Genomic DNA, 15,099 nt, shown 5'->3' on the forward strand with positions numbered 1-15,099 from the left:
TAGTAAATATAATAAAATTTATAAATTGTATTATACTAAATAAATTACAAGTTTGAACATAATTGTTACATTAATATTATTAACATTATCTTCATTGTAAATGTTAATATTAATATTTGTATTATTAATATTATTATTTTGTAACATTAATATATTAGAAGTAATTACAAATTAAAATATAGTTAATAATAGTATTACTATTAATTTCATTATGATTAAAAATAAATATTAATATTAAAAACAGTATTGTTAATCTTACTAAATAACATATCGATATAAAGTTTGATACATTTAATTTATTATATTAATATTATCAATATTATTGTTATCATTATTATTATAATTGATAGAAGAATTTTAATTTTTAAAAATTATCATTTAAAATGACAATATCATTATCCTTATTGCTTTTATCATTATACTTATTATTTTTATTCATTATGGTTATCCTTATATTTGATATTAGTATTATTATTTCTTTTATTATTATTCTTAATATATTTATATTAATTAATTAATAATATTAATTATATATATAAATATATAAACCTGATAACAAATCAGTATTTTTTTTATATAAAACACCACCTACGAGCTTTATGATTTTGTTTGCTATCAAAGATTTGTTACATGTCGATTTCTGAACACAGTTACAAACAAAATCCGTTGAACGTCCTAATCTACTTTTGATTTCTTTATTTTTCATTCGTCCTTCTTGATTTATTCATCTCTGTTTCTGATGGAACCAGCTGTCGAGTTTCTTGCTTTATAATAATTCAATTACTCGTTATTATACATAAACCAAATTAATCAAAGAAAAAGAGAAACAGACTCGTTAAACTCTGTTTTTCCACTTTTTAGCCAAAACTCGATCTCGAATTGTTTTTCAAAATCCTTAAATGCAGTTGTGCTTGAAATCATCTTCTAAAACTATCTGTAAAATTTCATAATTCAATTTATCTTATCAAATTTCAATTTTTGAGTCAAAGTTTAAAAACTAAAAAGTCAAACTTTTGTTCTTGATCAAATTCAAGTTCTCTGTTAAGATTTAAGTTCAATTGATGGAATGGAAAGCTTCTATGAACGAATTAGAACATATTTCATTTAGTAACCATGTTCTAAAATGTCCTTAAAAATCAAATTCGAATTTTAGTTCATATTTATTTTAAAACGAGTTACAGTGTCTGCTTCTGCTATTTTTTATTTTTTTTTCTCTTTTGCTTTAACAGTCAATACTAATCAATGGGTTGTTCTAAATTCTAAATCACAGCTTAATTGAATTCTATAAATCATTGTTGTGACGATCTCTGGTCGACTAGTTTGTTAAAAGAAGAAGAAGGAAACGTATTAAGAGGTTAAAAGAATTTAAAAGGTGTTAATAACAGAAAAATAAAACGGAGCAGATGGTTTGGGGTAGTGACTAGTATGCGAGTGATCCTGGTTCGATTCTTGTATCTGCCATTTTTTTGTGATGAGCTTTATGAGGTAGTTATTATTATTATTATTATTATTATTATTATTATTATTATTATTATTATTATTATTATTATTATTATTATTATTATTATTATTATTATTATTATTATTATTATTATTAATTGATGTTATTATTATGTAAAAATTAATGATAAGACTATTATTAATATTAGTACTTGGTATCAATTTATAATTATTAGTATTATTATTATTATTATAATTAATAACATAAGTATTATTATTAACACTACTATTATTATTATTGATATAATATAATTATCATTATCATTAAACTAATTAGTAATATTGTCATTATTGTTATTATTAGTGTTATAATAATAATTATTATTACTATAGGCACAAGTATTATAATCATTATCATTAATATTATTAAAAGTATTAATAACATTATCATTATTAGTAATCTTATCATTTTAGTATTAGTATATCATCATTAAGAATTACGAATATTATAGTTATTATTATTACTACTAGTACTAGTATTATTATTATTATTATTATTATTATTATCACAGTTTAAGTCTATTAATATTATTATTAGTATTATTATTATTAACATTAGTAATAGTATTATAATCAAGAATACTATTAGTAGTATCATTTTATAAAAATTATCACTTTTATTAAAACTATCACTTTATATAAAAATTATCACATCTAGTATTATCATTATTATTAGTATCAATTTTATTAGTAATATCATTTTCATTATCATATTTATGTAAAGTATTATTATTATTAAAATTCTCATAGATATTAAAACTATCACTTTTATTAAAATTATCATTTTCATTATTATTACTATATTATAACCATTAAAATTTTGTACATAAAATATATTTATACTACCTATAATTATATATAAAACATATTAACATATATATAGTATGTAATATAATATATAGGCAAACTCTGGTACAAATTCTATATAAACTACAACAAAAAATAAATATAAATATTAAATAATTAATAAATGAAAATTTATGTGAATTCAATTATATGTTTTAATAAGATATACAATTGATATAGGTTCGTGAATTCGAGGCCAACCCTGCATTGTTCAGTATCGTCGTATGAATATTTTTACTACAAAATATTGTAGAGTAAGTTTCATTACTCCCTTTTTAAATGCTTTTGCAATATATATTTTTGGGACTGAGAATACATGCGCTTTTATAAATGTTTGACGAAATAGACACAAGTAATTGAAACTACATTCTATGGTTGAATGATCGAAGCCGAATATGCCCCTTTTTGCTTGGTAGCCTAAGAATTAGTAAACCGATCTACTAATTGACGCGAATCCTAAAGATAGATCTATTGGGCCTAACAAACCCCATCCGTTGTAGCGGATGCTTTAGTACTTCGAGTTTTTATATCATGTCCGATGGATGTCCTGGAATGATGGGGATATTCTTATATGCATCTTGTTAATGTCGGTTACCAGGTGTTCAATCCATATGAATGATTTTTGTCTCTATGCATGGGACGTATATTTATGAGAAATGGAAATGAAAATCTTGTGGTCTATTAAAATGATAAAAATGAATGATTATGATAAACTAATGAACTCACCAACCTTTTGGTTGACACTTTAAAGCATATTTATTCTCAGGTATGAAAGAAATATTTCGTTGTGCATTTGCTCATTCTAGAGATATTACTTGGATTCATTCATGACATAATTCAAAAGACGTTGCATTTGAGTCGTTGAGTTCATCAAGAGTATTACTAAGTCAATTATAGTGAACATATTATGAAGTGGTATGCATGCCGTCAACTTTCGATGAAATGAAAGTTTGTCTTTTAAAAACGAATGCAATGTTTGTAAAATGTATCATATAGAGGTCAAGTACCTCGCGATGTAACCAAATGTAATGTATTCGTCCAGATGGATTAGGACTGGTCCTTTCAGTTGGTATCAGAGCGGTGGTCTTAGTGAACCAGGTCTTGCATTAGTGTGTCTAACTGATAGTTGTTTAGATGCATTAGTGGGTCTGGACTTCGACCGTGTCTGCATGTCAAAAGTTTTGCTTATCATTTCGTGTCGAAAATTATTTTCTTATCATCCTTAAAGTCTAGACATGTCTTACTGCCTCTATTGCATAGATAGTGTATAGACAAAATTCATATCTTAGCATAGCTGCTAATTCATATCTTAGCGTATCTGTTACTGTTACCATTGCCTGACAGCTTTCGAAATTTTCTTCGTAATCTACGGGATTTTCTGTACTATATGTAAGTATTCTATGTAATTAGAATATCATCCGATATCCAAAAATCATTTCATATCGAAAACCCTTTATCTAACCATACAAGATGGAACTCGCAACTAGTTCAAATTTTTCATAACCAGTCCTAATCCATCTGGACGAAGTCCATATCTGTCACGACCCCATTTCAATCCCGAAATGTGACGTGATAGGTGTCCCAGTTATAGTTAACGATTTCTAAAGATGACAGCGGAAACGTTTTTATTTCAACATACAAGTACAAGTTTTGAGTTACATGTCGGGGCTTAAAAGTAAAGTACAACAATTACAACCAAAATATAACAAAGTACACACTTAAACATAGTTCATGATGATTTATTTTTAAAAGACATCCCGACATCCTGACGACATCCCAAAAGCCAACCTGAAAGTATGCGGACTCCTGCTTATGGACCTGAGAAAACACATGCTTAAAAAGGTCAACAATAATGTTGGTGAGATCATAGGTTTAATTATATAATTGTATGGACCATAAGATTTTCAAGTACAAACAGTTGTAAATATATTCTATATAAACATGAGCTCCCGATATCGAACTTAACAATCAAGAACCCGAAATCATGTAGTCTCACTTAGCTAGAGCTACAAAGTCGAAGGTTATGCATCCGCTAGCCTGAAGACTATGCCGGATGTGAGGAGTCACCCTCAAATAGATCTATCCACATTATTCGCGTTTACCATAAACAAGTAATTAACGATATCAGAATCGGGGTTTAAGCTAAGTCATAAACTCAACACAATAGAATATAGTTTTAAGCACTTATGTCCATAATGTAAAACATAAAAGAAGCATGTTTCTCATCCCAAAATAATAAGTTTTCTAAAAGCAAGTAAAATGGGACTATGATACTCACGATGGTATGCTTAACGGTAGGTGATTCGGTTGCGGTATTAGTGATCAAACAACTCCGAGTTCAAGGACCTAGACAAATAATTTAGGTCAGAGGTTATACTATATTTATAATTAAGTTCATCATTTGATTTGGTAAGTTTTACATGTTCGTTTCGGTTTATGGTTTCATTTATTACTTAGTTCACTAGCTTAGAGTTTTTCAGGTTTTCTAATTTAGACCAACAAACTTCCACGAGTGTACCTCCCAAACTTCACATCCATTTACTACGAAATTGCCATCGATGGATAGATTTTTGAGTTATCTTTCCAACCATGTACATTTGAGTTCAATATTCGAAGTAAAATTTGGTCAAAATCGTGTTCTCTTACAGGTGCGCAAAACTGTCCAGTTTGAGACTTTTGAGTTTACGAGCAAGCTTAAAAATAGCAAAACATATTTGTTTGACTTGGGACTTTTACAGAATGTTTAAAAGATGTAAAGTAACATATGTTTAAATGGATTTGTGTCCAGGTCTTCTCTAACCTATTTTTAAAGATGGTATTCTTGACTAATATTTAACTACAACAAAATCATGTATCAATTTGAAATAACCATATCTCAATGATTACTACATGACTTTAGGTGGTTCAACTTGTGAATGACTCTTTTTTTATGTCCCATTTACAGAATAAAAACATATATTTCCATAAACATTTTAGTTTTAGGCTTATACTTAATTATTTGAACATAGGTCAGAGTTGATTAAAAACTGACCTGCAGTGAGAAAATAAAATTTAAAAATAACTTTTTCTTTTCAGAAAATTTTGAAAAATTTACTGGAAGTCTCAAACATATATAATATCACGTGGTAAAAGTTATAAGTCCAGAATCAAAGTCTAAGTATGTGTTTAAGTCGTGATGTTGTGACAGGCTGTTTTGGACAGATTCAAACAATAATGTGTTTATGTGTTTTAGCCATTCCTTTTTAGTTTCAAGTGTTCAAATCTTTAAGATAACATATATTAAAGTTATCTAACATAATTTTTTTAGTCACTTATGATCAAGATTAGGGCTAGTCATGTAATCATCATTGAGTGTTTAAACACTCTAGATTAAGCTTTTACACCCTTTTCTTCTTGAAAGAGACCTTGTAATACATAAGAGAAATGTTTATGGAAGTAATATGTAGTGACCCGAACTTTTCCATGTTTATATATATTAATTGAGATTGATATTTACATGATTAAATGTTTCCAACATGTTAAGCAATCAAACTTGTTAAGACTTGATTAATTGAAATATGTTTCATATAGACAATTGACCACCCAAGTTGACCGGTGATTCACGAACGTTAAAACTTGTAAAAACTATACAATGAAATATATATGGTTATATATATAGTTAACATGTTTTTATTATAAGTATGTATCTCATTAGGTATTTTAACAATGAGTTATATACATAAAAATGAGACTATTAATTTAAGAAACTCGAAAACGATATATATAACGATTATCGTTATAACAACGTCTTACTAGGTACATATGAATCATATTAAGATATTGATACACTTGGTTAATTATGTTAAATGATAAGTAAATATATTATTAAGTGTATTAACAATGAAATACATATGTAAAAATAAGACTACTAACTTAATGATTTTGAAACGAGACATATATGTAACGACTATCGTTGTAACGACATTTAACTGTATATACATCATACTAAGATATATTATATATCATAATATCATGATAATATAATAATTTAACATCTCATTTGTTATAATAAACAATGGGTTAACAACATTCAACAAGATCGTTAACCTAAAGGTTTCAAAACAACATTTACATGTAACGACTAACGATGACTTAACGACTCAGTTAAAATGTATATACATGTAGTGTTTTAATATGTATTCATACAATTTTGAAAGACTTCAAGACACTTATCAAAATACTTCTACTTAACAAAAATGCTTACAATTACATCCTCGTTCAGTTTCATCAACAATTCTACTCGTATGCACCCGTATTCGTACTCGTACAATACACAACTTTTAGATATATGTACTATTGGTATATACACTCCAATGATCAGCTCTTAGCAGCCCATGTGAGTCACCTAACACATGTGGGAACCATCATTTGGCAACTAGCATGAAATATCTCATAAAATTACAAAAATATGAGTAATCATTCATGACTTATTTACATGAAAACAAAATTACATATCCTTTATATCTAATCCATACACCAACGACCAAAAATACCTACAAACACTTTCATTCTTCAATTTTCTTCATCTAATTATTCTCTCTCAAGTTCTATCTTCAAGTTCTAAGTGTTCTTCATATATTTTACAAGTTCTAGTTACATAAAATCAAGAATACTTTCAAGTTTGCTAGCTCACTTCCAATCTTGTAAGGTGATCATCCAACCTCAAGAAATCTTTGTTTCTTACAGTAGGTTATCATTCTAATACAAGGTAATAATCATATTCAAACTTTGGTTCAATTTCTATAACTATAACAATCTTATTTCAAGTGATGATCTTACTTGAACTTGTTTTCGTGTCATGATTCTGCTTCAAGAACTTCGAGCCATCCAAGGATCCGTTGAAGCTAGATCCATTTTTCTCTTTTCCAGTAGGTTTATCCAAGGAACTTAAGGTAGTAATTATGTTCATAACATCATTCGATTCATACATATAAAGCTATCTTATTCGAAGGTTTAAACTTGTAATCACTAGAACATAGTTTAGTTAATTCTAAACTTGTTCGCAAACAAAAGTTAATCCTTCTAACTTGACTTTTAAAATCAACTAAACACATGTTCTATATCTATATGATATGCTAACTTAATGATTTAAAACCTGGAAACACGAAAAACACCGTAAAACCGGATTTACGCCGTCGTAGTAACACCGCGGGCTGTTTTGGGTTAGTTAATTAAAAACTATGATAAACTTTGATTTAAAAGTTGTTATTCTGAGAAAACGATTTTTATTATGAACATGAAACTATATCCAAAAATTATGGTTAAACTCAAAGTGGAAGTATGTTTTCTAAAATGGTCATCTAGACGTCGTTCTTTCGACTGAAATGACTACCTTTACAAAAACGACTTGTAACTTATTTTTTCGACTATAAACCTATACTTTTTCTATTTAGATTCATAAAATAGAGTTCAATATGAAACCATAGCAATTTGATTCACTCAAAACGGATTTAAAATGAAGAAGTTATGGGTAAAACAAGATTGGATAATTTTTCTCATTTTAGCTACGTGAAAATTGGTAACAAATCTATTCCAACCATAACTTAATCAACTTGTATTGTATATTATGTAATCTTGAGATACCAAAGACACGTATACAATGTTTCGACCTATCATGTCGACACATCTATATATATTTTGGAACAACCATAGACACTCTATATGTGAATGTTGGAGTTAGCTATACAGGGTTGAGGTTGATTCCAAAATATATATAGTTTGAGTTGTGATCAATACTGTGATACACTGGGTCGTGGATTGATTCAAGATAATATTTATCGATTTATTTCTGTACATCTAATTGTGAACAACTAGTTGTAGGTTACTAACGAGGACAGCTGACTTAATAAACTTAAAACATCAAAATATATTAAAAATGTTGTAAATATATTTTAAACATACTTTGATATATATGTATATATTGTTATAGGTTCGTGAATCAACCAGTGGCCAAGTCTTACTTCCCGACGAAGTAAAAATCTGTGAAAGTGAGTTATAGTCCCACTTTTAAAATCTAATATTTTTGGGATGAGAATACATGCAGGTTTTATAAATGATTTACAAAATAGACACAAGTACGTGAAACTACATTCTATGGTTAAATTATCGAAATCGAATATGCCCCTTTTTATTAAGTCTGGTAATCTAAGAATTAGGGAACAGACACCCTAATTGACGCGAATCCTAAAGATCGATCTATCGGGCCCAACAAGCCCCATCCAAAGTACCGGATGCTTTAGTACTTCGAAATTTATATCATATCCGAAGGGTGTCCCGGAATGATGGGGATATTCTTATATATGCATCTTGTTAATGTCGGTTACCAGGTATTCACCATATGAATGACTTTTATCTCTATGTATGGGATGTGTATTGAAATATGAAATCTTGTGGTCTATTATTATGATTTGATATATATAGGTTAAACCTATAACTCACCAACATTTTTGTTGACGTTTTAAGCATGTTTATTCTCAGGTGATTATTAAGAGCTTCCGCTGTCGCATACTTAAATAAGGACGAGATTTGGAGTCCATGTTTGTATGATATTGTGTAAAAACTGCATTCAAGAAACTTATTTTGTTGTAACATATTTGTATTGTAAACCATTATGTAATGGTCGTGTGTAAACCGGATATTTTAGATTATCATTATTTGATAATCTACGTAAAGCTTTTTAAACCTTTATTGATGAAATAAAGGTTATGGTTTGTTTTAAAATGAATGCAGTCTTTGAAAAACGTCTCATATAGAGGTCAAAACCTCGCAACGAAATCAATTAATATGGAACGTTTTTAATCAATAAGAACGGGACATTTCATAATACCTTAATGAAAGATGATGAAAACTATAAGAGAAAGTGGCTGTAACTTTGAGAGGATTTAGTAAATGATTAATTGTATTAAGTGAGTTTTAAGAGAAAACAAATGGTCTTATAATGATGGTGGTAAATGTCGTGGCTTAAGGAGAATAAAAAGAAAGATGACTAGTTAGATTGCTAATTTATTTATGTATTCTATAATGTTTCATGCACTAATGCCTAATATTATGAAGACAAGATAACAAGTTTAAGTATAATATGTAAGCTTTTAAGAGACAAAAGGAATTCTCATGATGATGGTGGGGATTTACGTGGCTAGAGGGGAAGAAAAAAGAAAGGGTGACTAATCTCTAGTTCATGTATGAATTAGACAAGTGTGATAACATGTTCCATGCAAATAAGACTTGATTATATGTGATTAATTAGTGTTAGTTAGTCCTATATTAATTATAGTTTAAGTGTAAGTATGTACTTAAGTGTTAATGATCTTGATTAAGACTTAGTTAATGATTAATGTTATAGTAGTTTAGTAACTAGGTGAATTAAGGACGATTACTTAATCAATAATACTTGATAATGTTATATACTTAATTTCATAAATATATAAGTGTGTAGTTTTTCAAGTCTTATAAAATATCAAGGTAATTTAGTTATATATATATATATATATATATATATATATATATATATATATATATATATATATATATATATATATATATATATATATATATATATATATATATATATATGAATTGTCATAGTCTTTTATTTGTAGTAACATTAGGAGCTATAGTTTAAATGAAGGTATAGATTCATGAATGCTTATGAAAAAAAAAGACCTATAAAATTTATAAAAGAGTAAAAGACTCAAGACATCAAATTTCTTATCGTGTCGAAACTTAAATCATTCAAGTTAGGTTAAGAAAACCTAGTCGGAAAAATACGGATTATCATAGTACCCACCCGTTAAAGAAAATTTCGTCTCGAAATTTTAGGTTGTACCTGACGTTTGTGTGATATCAGTGAAAAGATGTGGATACTTCCGCTGCATATGGTCCTCCCGTTCCCAATTAAACTCCGGTCCTCTACGAGCATTCCAACTAAATTTGACAATCGGAATACTACTATGCTTCAAGCGCTTAACTTCACGATCCATGATCTCAGCTGGTTCCTCGATAAAATGAAGTTTATTGTCTATACGAATCTCTTCCAACGGAATAACGAGACTATCATTGGACAAACACTTCTTTAAGTTTGAGACATGAAAAGTATCATGGATACCACTCAATTCTTGCGGTAGTTTCAAACGATATGCCACAGGACCAATCCTTTAAATTATCTCGAAAGGTCCAACATATCTCGGGCTTAGTTTTCCTCGCTTCCCAAATCGAATCACACCCTTCCTGGGAGACACCTTAAGCATGACTTTATCTCCTATCTGAAATTCTAAGAATTTTCTTCGAACATCAGCATAGCTCTTTTGTCGGCTCATGGCAGTCTTCAATCTCTCTTGAATCTGAAAGATTTTCTCTATAGTCTCATGTATGATTTCTGGACCAGTGAGTTGTCTGTCACCCACTTGACTTCAACATAGAGGTGATCTACATTTTTTACCATAGAGAGCTTCAAATGGAGCGGCTTTAATACTCGCGTGATAACTGTTGTTATATGAAAATTCTGCTAATGGTAGATATTTATCCCATCCATTACCAAAATCAATAACACGTGCTCGTAGCATATCTTCTAGGGTTTGGATGGTCCTTTCACTTTGTCCGTCAGTTTGCGGATGGTAGGCGGTACTCATGTCCATACGAGTTCCTAGAGCTTCTTGTAAAGATTGCCAAAATCTTGACGTGAATCGACTGTCACGGTCGGATATAATAGAGACAGGCACTCCGTGTCTTGAAATAACTTCTTTTAAATATAATTGTTCCAATTTCTCCATCCTATCCGTCTCTTTCATAGGTAGGAAATGTGCAGACTTAGTGAGACGATCGACAATCACCCAAATAGTGTCATAACCACTCACGGTTCTCGGTAGCTTTGTTATAAAGTCTATGGTTATTCTTTCCCATTTCCATTGTGGGATTTCCGGTTGTTGTAACAACCCTGGCGGTTTTTGATTCTCCACTTTGACTTTCGCACAAGTCAGACATTGGCTCACATAAGTGGCAACGTCAGCTTTCATGTTAGGCCACCAATAAAATTCCTTGATATCGTGATACATCTTCCCGGTTTCAGGGTGAATTGAGTATCTCGTCTTGTGCGCTTCATCTAACACAAGTTTTCTTAATTCACCATACTTTGGTACCCATAGACGTCCTGTAAAGTATCGGGTCCCATCACCCTTTACTTCAATTTGCTTAATCAATCCTTTAATCGCCTCATCCTTCCAATGTTCCTCTTTCACAGCTTCTAACTGAGCATCTCGGATTTGCGAAACAAGATTTGCATGAATAGTTATATTCAGTGCTCTAACTCGAAGAGGTTTAATCTTTTCATTTCGGGTCAACGCATCGGCAACCACGTTAGTCTTCCCAGGATGATAACGAATTTCGCAGTCATAATCATTCAACAATTCAACCCAATGCCGTTGTCGCATATTTAATTGTTTCTGAGCAAAAATATACTGAAGACTCTTGTGATCTGTAAATATAGTGCATTTAGTTCCATACAAATAATGTCTCCACATTTTAAGGGCAAAGACAACAGCTCCCAATTCTAAATCATGAGTTGTATAGTTCTGCTCGTGCACCTTCAGCTGTCGTGATGCATAAGCAATGACCTTCTGTCGCTGCATCAAAACACACCCAAGTCCTTGACGCGAGGCGTCACAATAAACCACAAAATCTTCGTTTCCCTCAGGTAAAGATAATATGGGTGCAGTAGTTAGTTTGTGCTTCAATTGTTGAAATGCAGACTCTTGTTCCTTTAACCATTCAAACTTCTTTCCTTTCTGAGTCAGCGTAGTTAAAGGTCGTGCAATCTTTGAAAAATCTTGGATAAACCTTCGGTAATATCCAGCAAGACCTAAAAATTGTCTCACTTAAGTTGGAGTCTTAGGAACTTCCCAGTTGCCAATAGCCTCGATCTTGGCAGGATCAACATGAATACCTTGGCTACTAACCACGTGACCCAAAATTTGTACCGACTGCAACCAAAAATCACACTTTGAAAACTTGGCGTATAATTGCTCTTTCTCTAGCAATCCAAGAATTATCTTCAAGTGTTCTTCATGTTCTTCTTTACTTTTAGAGTAGATCAAAATATCGTCGATGAATATAATAACAAACTTGTCCAAATACGGTTTACACACACGGTTCATGAGATCCATGAATACCGCAGGTGCATTAGTCAAACCAAATAACATGACTAAGAATTCGTAATGTCCATATCGCGTCCTAAAAGCTGTCTTAGGAATATCATCCTCCTTGACCCTTAACTGATGATAACCATATCTCAAATCAATCTTCGAATATACACTAGATCCTTGTAGTTGATCAAACAAATCATCGATCCTCGGTAGTGGATACCGATTCTTAATCATCGATTTATTCAACTCTCGATAATCTATGCACATCCTCATAGATCCATCTTTCTTCTTTACGAACAAAATAGGAGCACCCCAGGGCAATGAACTAGGTCGAATAAATCCCTTATCCAACAGTTCTTGTAATTGGTTCGATAACTCTTGCAATTCTGAAGGTGCTAATCGATATGGTGGTCGAGCAATATGTGCAGCTCCCGGAATTAAGTCGATTTGAAATTCAACTTATCTATGCGGAGGGAGACCAGGTAAATCTTCAGGAAAAACTCCAGGAAAATCCTTTACTACCTGTACATCCTCAAGTCGCTTCTTCTCCGACTCCATCTCCTTTACGTGCGCGAGGATGGCTTGACATCCTTTCCTTAAATATTTTCGAGTCTTCATGCAAGAAATGATGTTGAGTTTCGCTCCACTCTTTTCTCCTTGAACTACCAAAGTTTCACCATTCGCGAGAGGAATACGAATGGATTTATCCGCGCAAGCAATGTCTGCATGGTTCTTAGATAACCAATCCATGCCAATAATAACATCAAAACTACCTAACTCAACAGGCATAAGATCGACTTCAAATAATTTATCAGCTAATGTTAGAGCACAACCTCGAAAGATCTTATCTACTTTCCAAGTTTTGCCATTAGCCAATTCTATGATATACTTAGTGTCTAAAGCAGTTGGAGGTATGTTAATCACGGTACTAAAGTCCTTAGAAATAAAACTTCTATCAGCACCACTATCAAATAGTACATAAGCAATGCAGTTGTTTAGAAGAAATGTACCCGTGACTAAATCAAGATCTTCACGAGCTCCTTTTGCCGAGATATTAAATACTCTACCTTTTGCATTTCCATCCTTCATGGCATTCGGACACTGATTCTTCATGTGTCCCACTTCTCCACATCCATAACAAGTCTTAGGTTTGTTTCCAGTTGGCTGTGCGAGATTGACTCTACAATCTTTGGACATATGCCTCACCTTTTTGCACCTATCACAAACAATAGTACAAGCTCCATAATGATGCTTATAACATCGATTGCAATAAGGTTTCTTGCCATTATAATTCTTCTTGGCACTTGCATTCTCAAACTTGGTGGTATCTTGTTTCTTCTGGTGAGAACTATTTCCTTGGTTCTCATTCCACTTACGCTTACCGCCTTGAGTTTTTGTATCTGCTATTGCTTCTGGGTTTTAATGACGTGTAATCTAATCCATCAGGCTGTGTGCCATTCGAATAGCACTTTGGAGTGTTTCTGGTTTGGATGACGTTACATTACCTTGGATTTCTTTCGAGAGTCCCCACACATACCTTTCGATCTTCTTTGCTTCAGTAGTGACTAACTCCGGACACAATAGGGCAAGTTCTAGGAATCGTTTTGTATATCTCGTAATGTCATTCCCCTGAATTTTCAAATTCCACAATTCCATTTCTAGTTTCTGAATTTTGTTTCTTGGACAATACTCGCTGATCATCACTTGTTTGAATTCTTCCCATGGTATTGCATACGACACGTCCAATCCTGCAGGCTGAGCATAATTGTTCCACCATGTCAGGGCACCATCTTGAAGAGTACAAGTAGTAAACTTTACTCTATCCGTATTTGCATAGTTGCTTATTCGAAATACTGACTCGAGCCTCTCAAACCACCTCATCAAACCAACCGGTCCTTCTATTCCAGTGAAAGTTTGAGGTTTGCAGTTGGAGAACTCCTTGTAGGTACATCCTTGTGGAGCATTATTTCCACTTGAACCTCCAGCTTGACTCGCATTAGCTTGCACTCTCTGTGCCTCAGCAACGGCCAAAGCTTCATTAACCCTTTGACTAATCATCTCGTCAAGTTGAGCGTCAGTAAAAGTCCTTCGTATTTGCATTATCCTTCATGATAATTAAAAGAGACCATCAATTACTTAAAGTAATATATACAAAATAAATAGTAATGATTGTACATAATGGCACAATTAAGGAAATGAACTAAACTTCATAATAATAAAAGCCTTTTCCATTAGCATTTTATAATTACAAAACTTGGGTAATATCTACCCATTACAGTTCACTTAGATAATTTGCTAGTACAAGTTAAGTCACTACTACTATTCCTATATATATATCTGATTAGGTGATAGATAGTCAAAATTTACTAATGTCATACAACACTAGTAGGGATCACTACAATCTTCCAAAGCAATCTAAGATCTCCATTGGCGATCTTGAGCGAACATTTGCAAGTCTGATAAACGCATCGCTTCCATAGTGAAAGGACCCGTCCTAATCCATCCGGACGAAGCCATCAACCTTTGATTCCAGAGCGATGATCGACTCCAAGTATTGTCCTTAAAATGAGCAAGATGC

General features: G+C 31.5%; 1 protein-coding gene across 1 annotated transcript; it reads right to left on the reverse strand.

Annotated features, from left to right (window-relative positions):
• Positions 1-10,538: 10,538 nt before the first annotated feature.
• LOC139869096 (uncharacterized) lies at positions 10,539-14,621 on the reverse strand. Its single transcript, XM_071857421.1, has 6 exons — positions 14,027-14,621; positions 13,044-13,933; positions 12,276-12,359; positions 11,964-12,164; positions 11,214-11,741; positions 10,539-10,724 (listed from the first exon to the last, which is right to left on the reverse strand). Exons 1-6 carry the CDS (start codon positions 14,619-14,621, stop codon positions 10,539-10,541), a joined length of 2,484 nt encoding a protein of 827 aa, XP_071713522.1.
• Positions 14,622-15,099: the final 478 nt, after the last annotated feature.

The sequence above is a fragment of the Rutidosis leptorrhynchoides genome, chromosome 9, assembly GCF_046630445.1.
Source record: "Rutidosis leptorrhynchoides isolate AG116_Rl617_1_P2 chromosome 9, CSIRO_AGI_Rlap_v1, whole genome shotgun sequence".
Lineage (NCBI taxonomy): Eukaryota > Viridiplantae > Streptophyta > Magnoliopsida > Asterales > Asteraceae > Rutidosis > Rutidosis leptorrhynchoides.